This window comes from Sus scrofa, chromosome 1 (genome assembly GCF_000003025.6).
Source record: "Sus scrofa isolate TJ Tabasco breed Duroc chromosome 1, Sscrofa11.1, whole genome shotgun sequence".
In the NCBI taxonomy this organism is placed as follows: Eukaryota; Metazoa; Chordata; class Mammalia; order Artiodactyla; family Suidae; genus Sus; species Sus scrofa.
The window spans coordinates 254,136,643-254,151,504 of NC_010443.5; the positions used below are offsets into that span (position 1 = coordinate 254,136,643).

Here is a 14,862-nt window from a genome sequence, read left to right on the forward strand (position 1 = left end):
TTTCCTTATGTGTAATTGGGGATCCCAACAGTATCTCAGAAGGTTGTTGTGAAGGTGAAATAAGGTCATTTATGCAAGATGGCTGGCCCACACCGGGTGGCCAGGCTGCGCTAGCTGCTCTTTGACTCACCACACACACGTGTCTGGGACAGAAGACCTCGGCTCCTTTCCCCAGCTGCGTCGTCCAGGCCAGAGCCCTTGGAAGCTGGCACGCGTGTGGCTGGGGGCTGGCAAGCAGGAGCTTGAATTGAGCCTACCCCAAACTTGCCACGGTGCCTGCTTCTCCATGTGGGAGCGGAAGGCCAGCCTGGAGTATCTGTTGAGTGGTTTGGTTTGGCGCCCGAGGTCTCTGCTGAAAGGGGCTCGATTTCCTCTCCCAGATTATGAAAACAACACCAGACCTGTAGGAGCATGGGTGACAGGGGCAGGGAGGAAAACATTACCCAGCAAAAGAATTCTGTTTTGACGGGTTTTGCTCCAGGAAAACTTCCTGCCTGTTTGCAAACCTGGCCTGCATGCTCGGAGTCCCCGCTGTTCTTCCTCCTTAGAAACCCAGCCCGCGTGAGAACCTCCACTCTCGATGCCCCTCAGGAAGTCACTTCCAACTTCCCCTCCCCTGCCTCTGGCTTTCTCCTGCCTGCTGACCAGGGTGGCCCCAGAGGGGAGAAAGCAAGTTACCTAGCTTGGGGCCAGCCTCTCCTGCCTGGCAGGCTGCACCTGACCAAGGTCATGGTGAGGAGCAGCCCTCTGAGCAAGTTCAGCTCAGACCCTGGCCTTCCTGGGAGCCCCTTGTGCCAGCGGGAGGCTTGGCCTCCTGCTGCCCTGCCCCTCCCTCTGGCTCTCCCGCCCAGCTTCCCCTACCCACCCATCCTCCTGCCCCTCCCACTGCTTGGCACATGTACTCACACGCACTCACTCACATGCCTGGCCCAACCCAGCTCACACGATCTAGGACCATTCAGATTTGAGGGGTGCTGATGGGGAGCCGTGTTCACTAAGAGATGCCGATTGATTGTAAGAACCAGACCTTTGCTCTTTTGTGCTCTTCACACAAGTCTGGGGCCTGCAAACCCAGGACCCAGGTCTGCTATGCCTCCCGCCAATCAGAGGGAGGAAAAAGAGGGGTTTCAAACTGACTGTGCGGTGGATGGGGGTTGGGATGGGCATTGTGGGCCAGACGAAGAGCCGAGGGTAGCTGGGAACACCAGGGCCTGGGCTCAGGTTTGCTGCTGGCCCTTTCTCTTTTCTGGGCTCACTTTCTCTGTGAACCCAGGGTTGGGCAGCCCTCATGTTCCCTCCCAGCCCTGACATGCCCACAGATGCGGGACCTAGAAGCAGGATAGCACCCATTTGTCTGGCTTCCGCCCCTGGTGGAGGCCTCCGCTGGGAACTGGAGCCCCCATCTCGGGGCTTGAAGTGAGAGGCAGGGTGGCGGCTGGTCAGGGTGGGTGGGTGGTGTGGGGCCTGGGGGTATGGCAGAGGAACCACCCCCAGGCTTGTGGGTCCTGGAGACTGCAGAATTCCAGTGACCCCTTCTCCTGCTATTGGAGTTGGAGCCTCAGGGCACAGTATCCTGAGTCCTGGCGCCCGCATTCCAGTCTGCCTCCCCCCGAGCCCCCAGAGACTCGCTACAGCAGCAAGGGCCTGAGTAGGGCTTTTAAGAGACACATATGGGGCCTCAGCTGGAGCTTCTCTTTACAGAATGGTCTCTGATTAATATTGCTCATGACTCCTGTGTTTCTCATCTCTTTCAAATCAACATGTATGGAGAGTTCAATCTGGGGCAGAGAGAATGATAAGCAAGGAGCACGCCCAGCCTTCCCTGCAGGCTGGGGCTGGTGAGGGCTGTTCCCTGGTAGGGGAGAATCTGCCCCACCCAGGGACCGAAAACTCCTGCGTGCACCCCACGTGCAATGTGTCTGAAGGGCGCTCAGCTCTCCTGGCCCAGCCTACTCCCAGGCTGGGGCATGGGCACAGGACATGGTGGGTGCCCAGCGAATGTTTGTTTGGTGAGTGAGGGAATGAATGACTGAAAGGAGACTGGAAGCATGGCCTCAGCTTGGGGGCTGGGCTCTATTCCTCCCTCAGGGCCCCCCACTGTGGCCCTAAACCTTGCCTGCCCTCCTCCTGCCCGGCTCCCCCCAGCTTCAGCAGCGCTGGATGGCAGTGTAATGGGAACAGGCGGAGAGCTGGCGCTAACAATCGGGACATCTCCGGTCAGCCGGGGCCCATTGTGGTCTCTTCCTGCCTCTGCCGCCCACTGGCGTTGCTGTTCTTTGTGTTTCTGCCTCCTGGGCGGCCAGCATCCCCCCACAGCGTGTCTTCCTGACCCACCCCGGTCTCTCAGGATGGCCTGGAAATGTCCAGCTGATTCTTGGGTTCACCACTCACTCTGGGGTGCCCAGGTGCCCCATTTTGGAAACCCAGCTGCTTCGGTTCAAGATGCTGGAACCGGGAGTTAGTTTCTATCATGGCGCAGCAGAAACGAATCCGACTAGGAACCATGAGGTTGCAGGTTCGATCCCTGGCCTTGCTCAGTGGTTTAAGGATCCTGTATTGCTGTGGCTGTGGTGTAGGCCGGCAGCTACAGCTCTGATTTCACCCCTAGCCTGGGAACCTCCATGTGTGGCAGGGGCAGCCCTAAAAAAAAAAAGCCAAAAAAAAAAAAAAAAAAAGATTCTGGAACCTTGGAGTTAAATCTAGCCGATTGACATTTTCTTAGCACCTCCTCAGAGTCCCCTTCCACGCTGGCACCCAGGATGATAGCAGAGGAAAGGACACAGTCCTGCCTCAGGAGCGTGTGGCTTGGTGGAATGACAGATGAGTTAACTGGTAGAGGGACAGAAGTGTGACGCAGGGATCAGAACACTGGCTTTGGAAGCAGGCAGTCCTGGGTTCAAATCTCCGCTCTGCCGCTTGTCCACATCAAGCCTTCTCCACGTTGTTTTCCTTCCCGGGGCCTCAATTTCTGTATCTGGAAAGTGGAGGCAGCAGCCCTCCTGGCCTGTCTCCCAGGCAGAGACGCCCTGGGAAATGGTTGGTCGGGGATCTCAGACCAGGCTTGAGAGGGCTCAGGCTTGAGAGGGCCCAGGGTCAGACCTGGGCTGAGAAGCCATCTCTGCCCGCACCCCGCTGGGGAGTCCGTGGCTGGGGAGCACCCTCATGTAGCCCATGGTCCACAGCCCACATTCCTTGGTGGGAAACAGGGTTTACCCAGGAACCACATGGCTCCATGTTCAATTTCAAAAAGTAGCTGGGGTGTTGGATGGAAAGCCCAAATGTGCTCTGCCACACCGTCCCATTTCCTTCACACTCAGCCCGTTTCCACACCCTGGGAAGTCCAGAGCCCGTCCAGCGTTCCAGAAGGGTCTCTGATGGGGCTGAGGTTTCTCTCCTGGGTCAGCCTCCTTCTCTGCAGTGGCAGCTCCGTCCTGGCCCCTGTGGCTCCTGAGGCTGGTTGTCCTTTAATGAGGCTCCGAGCCATGCTGAGCACTGCCCCCATTCTGTCCTTCTCCCAAAGCACTCCCAGTACAAGGCCGCCACGGGGAGCGGATTGCAGTGAAGGTGTGCAGCAACGCAGGGGTGTGATGGGGGTGTCACGGCACAGAAAAGTTTCAAGGCAGTCCGTCACCCATCCTTCACCACTGGCCATGTGGCCTAGGCTGCGTCCTCCCAACCTTGGCCTTCTGTCTCCCTGATGCTCCCATCTCTTTGGCATTCCCCTCTCTTCTAGAACCTTCTCTTCTCCCACTGCCAGCTTCTAAAACCTGAATTTCTGTTATTTTCTTACACAGATCTTTTTGTTTCTCCCTTGGCTCTAAAGTCTGCTTCTGGAAAGTCAAGGAAATGCCCCAGTGTGTTTTCTTAAACAAAAGAAACCACCTCCCCTTGACTCCACCCTCAGCAACGCAAGGAATTGGCAGACGCTTTGAAATGAGAGGTTTCTTCAACATGATGGCCTTCTTAGGCAGGGCTCCCCCTCCCCATCATCTCTAGGTGGGGAGAAGCAGGAGGATTTATTCTCAGTCCAAAGCAAACCCCCATTTACTTACGAGCTATTTTTATCTGGCCCTGGCTGGCATCCCCAGACCTAGGGATACGTTGGCCCAGGAAACTGCCATAAACTTGCTCCGAGGGGGCCTGGCCTCCACCCACTCAAGGGCCTCTCCCTACTTTTCTTAGGAATAAGCTTAACCCACTGTCTCTGTTATTTCCTTGCCATTTTTACTTTGTAACATATTTTGGGTTTGTTTTTTTGACAATTTGTTTGACTCAAATATGTGTCGAGGGTTCTGCTTTTGAGCCAGTCCCTGGTCCAGGTTCCTTGAGGGGACAGGGGGCTGGGTAGGGCCTGTGTGGTAAGCACTTGAGAGGCGACAGGGTAGTGGTTCTAAGCGTGGGCTCTGGGGCCAGGCGTCCTGGGCGTAAATCTTGGTTCTTCCTCTTTCTACCTGAGGCCTGTTACCTCCTGTGCCTCACTTTTCTCATGTGAGTCATGGATAGTAGCTCCTGCCCCACCGGGGTCCCTGTGAGAGTCAAGTGCATGCACATAAAACATTTGGCGCACTGGTTGCCACGCAGCACTGGGTACTCTAAAGTTCTGTGGCACTTTATTTTTTGTCTTTTGCTTTTTAGGGCTACACCCGTGGTCATATGGAGGTTCCCAGGCTAGGAGTCCAGTCGGAGCTACAGCTGCCAGCCTACGCCAGAGCCACAGCAATGCAGGATCCGAGCCGCCACTGTGACCTACACCACAGCTCACAGCAACGCCGGATCCTTAACCCACTGAGCAAGGCCAGGGATCAAACTCACCTCCTTATGGATATTAGTCGGGTTTGTTACTGCTGAGCCACAATGCAAACTTCCCTGTGGCACTTTAAATGTTTGCTGTTAAATATGCTGTATGTTTGCTTTGCTCAAAAAGGACAACCTGTCTGGTGAAGCTGAGTGCTTGAAATACAGAAAGTTAGTAGCCATCCCCGGCCTGTGCCCGGATGAGTGTCTCCCTGGGGGAGTGCTGCCAGGTTCTGAGGAGCGGGCTGCTGTGGTCTGGGAAGACAGCCTGGAGGAAGAGGCAGGGCTTCTTCGCACTTGCCCCCCTTGAGCACAACTTGTGTGTCCCCATCCCTATGCCTTTGCCCATGCTGTTCCCACCTCCCAGGGTGCCCTTTCGTCCCATCTTGAGTGCAGGCTCAAAAGGGTTCTCCTCCAGGAAGCCTTCCCCGACAGCTGGGGGTTGTCTCTTGGCTCTTGCATATCTGCAGCACGCTGGCCAGAACATCTTCCGCCTCAGGGTAGGTAGCAGCCCACTGTAACTCCCGGTTGCCTCCTGGGTGGAGACAGTTGGTGAGTGGTTGAGACTGGGCTACTAGGCCAGGCGTGAGAAGGCTTGGAAAACACACTGGGGGGCATTAGGCCTGGCCTGGGAGCCATCTCTGGGCCCCACCCAGGGCGTGTAGAGCCCACACATTCCTTGGTGGCTCCTTGTTGAATTTCAAAATGGCAAAGACAGTTGGAGTGTTTAAGAGAAACCCCAGGTAGACGCAGGCAGGGAGGTGGAGAGGAAGAGGCCTGGGGTGGATGACAGCTCCCTGCGCCAGCTGCCTGATGCCCAGAGGGTGCTCCTGGCCACCTCTCAGGCGCTGAGAACTCCGCATTCCTTGGGTCAGGCTGACCTGCAGGCACAGGCCTTACAGCTGTATCGCAGCCTAGTTAGTTATTAAGTGGGCTTTCCTCCAGAGACTTCCCTATGCCTGTGCCTGCCTCTTTCTTCCTCTTTTCACAGGAAGTACCCCATGCAACCTCTGGGTGAGACAGATGGCTGTGTTCAAGCAAACTGTTGAAACTCTGTAGCCAATTCTAATGCAAGTCTTACTTTTTGTTTCCTCAAAGGTTCCTCAGAAGACCTGAAATTCTGTGTGCTGTATCTAGCAGAGGTGAGTGGTCCTTCTTTTTGCATTTGAGGAGAGAGATCTCTGCCCTGGTGCTTGCAGGGAAATGCTGGGCTGGGTTCTACTGCAGGGTTCTGGTGCTGCCTCCACCCCAAGTCCTGCAGTGGTCCTGGACGGCCGTGTGCTGCTCTGTGAAATGCCAACAGCAGTCCCTGCCCTGGTGTCTCTTACCTCTGTGTAGAGGAGCAGTGGGCATGAAGTGCTTAGAGGGGACAGAGGGACCCTGTGGTCTCCTGCTCAGGACTTCCTGGCCTCCAGTGAGAGTGTGGCTTGACAGCCGGGCATCACCCTATTCCTTTGGTCATCTTTCCTCTAGAGAGTGCCCTGATTCTTATGTCCGCCTCTCTTTCCAGGAGGTACCACCCCTGTCCCCTCCTACAGGGTCTGATGAGTGTTTGAAAAGGCCTGGAGGTAATGGTTCTTGGCCTGGGTCCGACAATACAGGCGATAGAAAATTCTGAGTGTCTTGCTTTGGGTTGGAGTGACATGCCCTCTGTGATGGCTCTTCCCTGATTCCTTCCCCTGGTTATCTCAGTCTGATCAGAAGCTTAGCTGGGCAGAGAGCCTTTGCGATGCAAAATGGAGCAAATAGCTCATTGCTGCTATGGTTTGGGAGATAAAATATCACCGCCAGGGGTTTAATCAAAGAGGGCCGTGGTGATGAAAAAGTTGAGATCCCCTGAGCCGTACAGATTTTTTCAATTTTCAGCACATTTTCAAATCCCAACCTTGCTGTCTTGGCTTATGTGCATCTGCTACCCGTTCCAAGCAGGGGTTTATTAGATGCACTCCTTTTCTCTGCTTCTGCTTGCTGGCTTACCCAACAACAGTCTTGAGAAACCGCCTGCCTTGTGGGAGAGTCTACACCGGCCACACGTTGTGGGTGAGGCCTGGTCTACTACCAAGACAGTACACCCTTTTGAGAAGGAATTTGTGTGGCGTCGTGCCTGGAAAGTCATTCTTTCAGTGCCTGGCTAAGTTCAGGACTTCGGGTGAGTCCCGTTGGGTGAACAGACCCCCAAGGAGAAGCCTTGATGAGGAGTTAGCTTCAGGAGATATCTGGAGTTCCAAAGGGCAGGGGACATTGTCAGAGCTCAGGCGGGGACCCTGGCAGCCTCGAACGATGACTCGCAGTCCAGGAAGGCTTTGCTCTCCTCCCCTGTGTCCGCAGAGCCTCGCCGAGCCCAGGAAGTGGCTGGTGGAGACACTTCGGGGCCGGTGCGTGTTCACTTCCATGGAGCTGAGCGAGCAGTTTAGGAGAAGCTGTGAGGCAGACTGGGAAGAGCCAGAGCATTTGCATGCCCAGCCCCACCCAACTGGATTCCAGTTCTCTCCAGCGGGGTCTGAAATGGGTCTTCAGGTTCTTTATTGCCAAGAGAGCTGCTTCTTGCCAGGCTGGGTTTATTTTTCCCGGAGAAAAGCACTTCTGCTCATTGGTTTCCAGGGAGCTGTGACCTCCTGGCCGTCCAAAGATTGATGAAGGGGTATTGATCTGGGCCTTTTATTTCACTAAAGTGTCAGGTGATCTGACCCCGAGGGGCTGGGGAATTGAAGCTCCCAGGCAGCCGGAAGCCTCTCTTCTCTTAATGGGCTGCTTTTTAGGAGATGCCTGTCTATAACGCAAGGAAGACAAGCTCCCTGCTTGCTCTGTGGCCTGGAACAGGCTCGACATGGTGGTTTTGGAACCCACGGAGAACCCCAGACTCACATCTTAGCTGGGACTTCCAGCAAATGGTTTCTCTTCATTGCCTAACATGCAGGTGGTGTCCAGAGAGGAAGCCAGAGCAAGAGAGGCAGGACTTGGGGGTGGTTTTCCACTCGGCATAGAGAAAGCCCCTTCGCCTGGATGACCGCTGCTCTGACTGTTCCCCAGTAACAGGTCCTGGTTCATTGTTAAGAGGGTGGGATTGTCCTGAGCAGTCCTTGGCCCTGGGATCTCTATTTCCCTGGACAAGTGTTCGTCTACACATCCATGGGACAGATGCAGTCAAAGACACACAGGTCAGGGACCATTTTCTAACTTTTTTTTTGTCTTTTTGCCTTTTCTAGGGCTGTTCCCGAGGCATATGGAGGTTCCCAGGCTAGGGGTCTAATCGGAGCTACAGCTGCCAGCCTACGCCACAGCCACAGCAACGTGGGATCCGAGCCTCGTCTGCGACCTACACCACAGCTCACGGCAATGCTGGATCCTTAACCCACTGAGCGAGGCCAGGGATCGACCCCGAAACCTCATGGTTCCTAGTCGGATTCGTTAACCAGTGAGCCACGACGGGAACTCCCACCATCCTCTAACTTAGAATTTGATCATGGCTCAGTTCATGAAAGAGTCTGTGCTCTGGGGTTAGGAAGACTTGGATTTGAATCTTGGCCCTGTGATTTTCCAGCTGAGTGATCTGAGCGAGTCACATACCCGTCTCTGAAACAAGCCTGAGGAGGCTACCTTGTAGGGTTGTTGTAATGATTAAATGAGATTCAATAAGATACTGTGTCCAAGGCACTTAGCACAGAGCCTGCCACACAGCCAGGGCTCAATAAATGGTAGCTATTATTACTGTCAGCTTCATCACACGGGGAGAGCTTTTCAAATTCATTTACTCTCCATTAGAGACCTCACCAATGATTTATTGATCCTTTAAAATAAAAGCTAAGAGGAATATCGCACATTCTTTGTAATGTACATATACGGTTGTACAAATGAGACTGCAGGCTCTGGAGGAAGCAGAAGACAGACTTCGAATCCCTTCTCTCCTGAGACTTCCTAGGGCTGCTGACTTCACCTCTCTGAGCCTTAGTTGTCTCACCTGAAAAATGGTAACTGAAAAATGGTAACCCTATGTCATAAGGTCATTGGGAGAACTGATTAAATGAGAGAGCATTTGTCATGGCAAGTGAACACACACACGTTACAACCCGATTTTATAGCATTTTCTTTCCCCCGAACAGCACTCAAACATGTTAGTAGTAGAAGAGGTTTTAGTTTTTACTAAGATCATATTAATTCAGGAACAAAGAGGTTGAGGCAAGAAGGGGGTTTTAGAGAAGCCAGGAGGAGCCGGCTCTCTAGTTGGATTTGGGGGTGCTCACGTTTGAGGGCAGAGGGCTGGGCCCAGTGCTGTCTCACGTGGAGAGCTGTGTGCTTAGCTAGCCACCCTACAGGCTGGAGGCCCTGCCTTGGAGGGAGTTTTGTGAGGGTCCTTCAGGGCAGCGTACAGCCTTGACCCTGGAGCCTGATGTTTGAGGGCACAGTGGGTATCGGTATTGAAGCTGGTGAGTTGAAGCTCACAGTGGACCACAAGAGACGGTTCGCATGCGGGGGCAGCCAGGCAGGCAATGTGGGCCCTGAATGAGGCAGATGGGAATTCAGTCTCCCAGGAGGGAGCTGGCTCCATGCTCTCTCTCGGCCAGGCCAACCTCTGAAACTCCAGGCAATGCTTAGGAGCCTTGGGAGCGAGGGCCTTCCCCAGAATGTGTGCCCGTCTAAGACAGCCAACCCCCAGGCCAGGCCTAGGTTTAGGTCCTTGGTGCCTGAGATGTCTTCTTGCGATCATGGGTAGGAAAGTGCTTTTTATTTTAGTTTATGTTTTGGCCACGCCCATGGCATATAGAAGTTCCTGGGCCAGGTATTGAACCCCAGCCACAGCAGTGTCAAGGCCAGATCCTTAACCTACTAGGCCACCAGGGAACTCTGAGAAGGTGCTTTTTAAAATTGATAATTAGCTAAAGGGAATTATTACTAAGGCAGAATTCCTGCTTCAGAACAGAAAGAGAGGAGGAAGTTGGGGCTGATGGAGATTAAAGGATTTGCTGAAGCCCAAACAGCTAGGTAGAGGCAGGCCCGGGAGACTCGGGCCAAGGCCAGCTTTGTGGAGTGGTGGCCTTTCCAAGCAGGAAAGGACCTCAGGCCCCGCCCCACCTCTCCCCTTGCAGGGAGCCGAGACAGGGAGTAGAGGGCCCTGGGGCCAGCTCCTGCCCCACCTGGTTTCTCCCTGGGGGTCTTTGCTGGGCATGCTCTTCCCCTGTAGTGGGCTGGGGGTTCTAGGAAGTGAATCTGTTATTAGGAAGTAGATGTGTCTCACCACATCCACTCAGTTCCCTGAAGCCAGGAGGTGGGGCTTTCTTACCTCTCTCCTCTGATGCTTTTAGGAACATCAACTTCCGAGCACTTTTGGGCCAGAGAGGAATGGCTGGCACTCTGGGAATACTTAGCAGGGGCTGTGGCCCTGCCCTGAAGGGTGGGTGACCTCCCTGAGCGTTGTGTTGCATGGCAACTTAGAAAATGTCCCCAAGCCCTGTTAGATGACACTGATAACCACCCAAACTCAGAGCCTTCCCATCTGCTGTTCCTCCTGCCTGGACCAGTTTCTCCCCAGCACTTTCCTGGCTGGCTCTTTCTCATTCAACTTTGCTGGAGGGCTGCCCCTTCAGAAAGGCCTTCTTCAAATAGCAGCCTTTCACAGTTTGTAGTCACACTGTTTAATTGTTTGTTGGTTTATTGTCACTGCTCCCATCCTGAGGGCAAGGACTCCGTCTGTCTTATTTTTGCCTTGGCCCCCAGGGCCCAGTACAGTCCCTGACGCAAAACAAGGGCTCAATAAATATTTCTTAAATAAGTGAAGTACTGAGTAATAACAACAGTAGCTGCTATTTGTTGAGGCCTGAGTTATTGCTTGCCTTCCCCATAGCTCTGAGATAGGTGATATCACCGTTATTCCCATTTTACAGACTTTCCTGAGTTGGCGGCTAGGAGATGGCAAAGCTAGAATTCAAACCAGGCCTGCATAACACAGAACTGCAGAGAAACACTATTTTTTTTTTTTCTCTGTTGCCAGCCATCCAGCTCATGGCTCTTAGCTCTCTGGATGAGTTCATCTAATCGCAGCCCTGTGGGGTTATAATCAAATTCTAGCAGAGACAGAAGGAGCTTGCCATCCCCTGTTCTGAGCGTCCTGCAGTGGATGATAACACTGGGCACGCTGTCTTGCCCCTCCCCGCCCCCAGCATCTTCCGACTGCCGACTGCCTGGGTCCCTGGCAGCTCCCTGGTGCCCGTGCCAATGCTGGCCTGGGTTTGACCTCATCCCAGAAGTCCCTCCAGGCAGCCGGAGCTTACAGAGGCCTTTACATGCCAAGCACTTTACTTGCTAGGCCCAGATGAAAAAGGCCTTCCTAGAAGGAGTTTCTAGTCTAGTTAGACAAGATTGCAGCTCTTAACAAGGTTAAATAGCAAAGCAAGATTTAAATGACAGCAGTGCCAGAGACTTGCACTCAATTGAGCTGAACAGACATTGATCAGACCCAGCTCCTGTGTCAGGCAGTTGTGGGGCTATGGAAGGCCACACGACTCTTTCTCGCCAGTACTTTCCAAAGGGACTGAGTTGCTGTTTGGGCAGCCATCTAACCTTGGCCTTGTGATCCCACGAGTCTGCTAAGGTTGGGGGGGCGGGGGGCGGTTCGCTGAGCCCTGGGTGAGGTCCTGGCTCCACAGAGCATCAGAGGGGTGGAGACCTTGGCTCTGGGTTCCCCGTGTGTTCCCCAGCTGCCGCCTTGTGCTGCCTGTCCCCGGGGGTGACCTCACCATTGCAGTCAGCGGCTCTCCACAGGACTCCACTGTGTTGGGAACCACTGCCTCCCTCCCTTCCCCCAAGCCACGGGCACATGGCTCGCTAGCTGGCCCCTGAACCAGCTTCCCTGCTCTTCTGGCTACCTCGATGTCACCGGGGACTAGTGTGCATTTGTGGCTTTTAACGATCCCTCCCCTCCCTGCTTCAGCCTCACCCTCAGAAGCCCAGGGATGGGCTTGGGCCTGGGCGCCCCCCGAACCGGGGAGCAGCCCTGACCAGCCCTTTCTCTGTTTTCTCTGACGTCAGAAGGCAGAGTGCTTATTCACTTTGGAAGCGCACTCACAGGAGCAGAAGAAGAGGGTGTGCTGGTGCCTGTCGGAGAACATCGCCAAGCAGCAACAGCTGGCAGCTCCATCCCCTGAGAGCAAGGTAAGGGCTTTGCCAGGGGCCGCAGCCCTGGCCGCCTGGTTCCCCCTCAATCAGCCCAGACCCTCGGGCCTCCGAATTGAGCTTGGAACCAGTCCTAGCTTAGAACTTGGATATGGGCAACAAACTCTTGGCAAGGAGGCCTGTGCTTGAATGACTCCCCCTTGGCCTGCCACCAGGTCTGATGAGTGAGTCTGACAGTGCTTGGGTAGAGTGACAGAGCCAAATTGAGCATGACCCATCAATTCCCGGCTCCGTTCTCTGGCTTGCCTGTGGCAAGGTCTAATTCAGGCCGGCCTCCCTGCTGCAGCCTGGCATTCGGGCCCCCTCTGCCATGGGGTAGGCCCAATTGGGGGAGCACACTGGTGTTTCACATTGGCCTGAGGCAGACATGATTTGGAGGGGACGTTTGCGGCAGAAGCTGTGCTGGTTCCATGCAAGCCACGGCCAAGTGAAGCCAAGTGGAGCCAAGCGGAGTTTGCTGGGGACTGGGGCCTGGCCGGCTGAAGCATCAGGGAAGATTGGAGACCCCCAGCTGAGGCTGATTTGGGGCAGGCACCCCTTGCTGGTCCCGTGTCTATGGAAGGCGGTGGCCAGGAGCTGGACCATAGCCTTCTGCTTTGTCCCCCAGATGCCAGCACAAGGCACAGCTGTATCCCCTGTTAATGAGTCATTCAGGTCTCTTCTCTTGCTAAAAGTGTTGGCCGTTTGGGGATTTGGTCTGGTTGGCTGCACAAAGAGCTGAGTGGGGGGTTCCCATTGTGGCTCAGCAGTAACAAACCCGACTAGCATTCATGAGGATGTGGGTTTGATCCCTGGCCTCGCTCAGTGGGTTAAGGATCCGGCATTGCTGTGAGCTGTGGTGTAGGCTGCAGACGCAGCTTGGCTCCTTCATTGCTGTGGCTACGACCTAGGCCAGCAGCTGCTCTGGTTTGACCCCTAGCTTGGGAACTTCTATATGCCGTGGGTGCAGCCCTTAAAAAAAAAAAAAAAGAGTCTAGGTGGTTGGTTAGTGGGATCAGGGAGAAGGGGGAACAGAAAGTGAGCAGCAGCTGGTAAACTTGCAGGCCTCATGCTTCTTCCTTCTGGGTCCAAGCCTGCCCTGGTTGGGGGCACACATGTGCCCAGCAGGGCCACGGGGCAGGCCTGCCGGGGAGGGGAGGTGGGGAAGAGATGGCTGCCTAGCCTCTTCTGGAGGGCCGTGGTGGATGGCAGCTCCTAAAATAGTGTCTGAGAGTGACATAATCTCAGATTCACAGGTGGCTTGTTTTGCGCTCGCCAGGGGCAGGAATAACTGTGATGAGGTAGGACAGCGGAAACAGTATGGAATTCCAAGTCTGACTCTGCTGCGGGCTGGCGGGTGACCTTGGGCCACTCACTATACTACTGTGTGCTTTGGCGTCCCCATGAGCACAGTAGTTTCTTCTGCAAAGGGCTGGTGTGTGAGTTAAATCAGACCGTGCATACAGTTCACAGCATGGTGCCTTGTACTGAGTAGGTGCTCAGTCAGCACGGTGCCTTGTATTCAGTAGGTGCTCAATCAGCTGGGCTGTGAGGAGTGCGCTGCCCCCACCTCCACCCAGCTACTCTTGCCACGCTGGCTGGTCTCATGCTCAGCTTCTACTACTGAACAGAGATGTGCGCCGAGGCTGTAGGCTGCCTGGCTCCCTAGATCCTGGGTTGGTCACGGTCGGAAGCCAGGCCCCTTCCTACTCCCTGGGGCGGCTGCTGGGATGTCCCATGCTTGCCCTTGTGTTCCTTAATTTTCTTGTGCTTTGGGCTTAGCCCCTTCTGGTCTGGGGGAAAAGAGTTCTTTCTGTCTCAGCTTCAGGTTTGCTGGCTCTGGAGAGTGTTGGCAACAGCCTTCTGAATGCCTTGGGGAGTCTTTCTATTTTCGGTCAGTTGCGGGGTGGGGGCAGGGGGGCAGTTTGAGTGACTGAAGCGAGGCGGGGTTTCAGCGACAGGCACTTGTCCCCTGTAGAGCTGCAGGACTCCAGAAGGGCCTGAGGGTTTGGGGCCTGGCTTCAGGGCCACCCCAAGATAAGTTGGCGTCGTGGGCAGGCAACCGCTGGACCACCTCTTCAACTCAAAACTCCTTACATGTGTGCTTAGCGGAGAAGGCCCGTGCTGCAGGAGGTGGAGAAGGAGGGCCCGACTGCTGGGGGAGCCTTGGGGCTGCCCCTGCACCTGAGACGGGGCCCTGCGCAGCCTGGCACACCCCACTTGGCCCTCCCTCCTCCTGGGAAGACAGGCAGTTAACTGTTTGTTAGGCAAGCCCCTTGGGTATCTCACGGCCCAATCTTTTCCACCCCCTCTCTCACCATATATGTGAAGAGTCTTCGCAACTCATTCCTTCTAGTTGCTTGCAGAATGCTTCCTGAGGGAGTTCCAGTAGATATGATTTTTCTCCAGCCCCCTGTGGTTCCAGGAGTGCTTCAGCAAAAAAACCCCTTAACCACTGGGCCCATGTGGCTGGCTCGCTGGCACAGGTTATCCAACCCCCCCCACCCCGCCCCGCCCCGCACTCAGCTCCCCAGGTCCTGGTTGCCTCAGAGGTGAGCGTGAACCTCCTTGCCGGGGGCTGGACCACAGCCTTTTTGCTGGGCTTGTTGTCCTTTAGGGGAAAGAGGGGAGGGATGGCCAGCAGAGCTCGGACACCGGCTTCTTGCTTTTCAGGCAAAAGAGTTCCGCTTGGCCAGTGCTGACTGAGTAGCGTGCCTTTTAAAAACACCTTTTCTTGGTTCTTTCGAGACTGCTCTGCCTTCTGCCGTAGAATGGAAACCGCTGCCTGAGCCACTCCTTGTCCCCCGGCCCTGCCACTTTAATGCTTCTGTGGGGAAAGCGGGCTCTGTGAGGCAGCTCCCCAAACTCCCGTGCTGCCCCTTCTCAACCTTATTCCTTTCAGCAGTGTGTGCTGACGCTTGG

General features: G+C 54.9%; 1 protein-coding gene across 1 annotated transcript in view; it reads left to right on the forward strand.

The window, feature by feature from the left end:
• The window catches only part of RGS3 (regulator of G protein signaling 3), a 133,188-nt gene that overhangs the window by 58,025 nt on the left and 60,301 nt on the right, over positions 1–14,862 (forward strand). Inside the window, 2 exon segments of the mRNA XM_003480580.4 lie at positions 5,893–5,936; positions 11,818–11,940. Of these exon segments, the coding sequence (XP_003480628.4) occupies positions 5,893–5,936; positions 11,818–11,940 (167 nt within the window).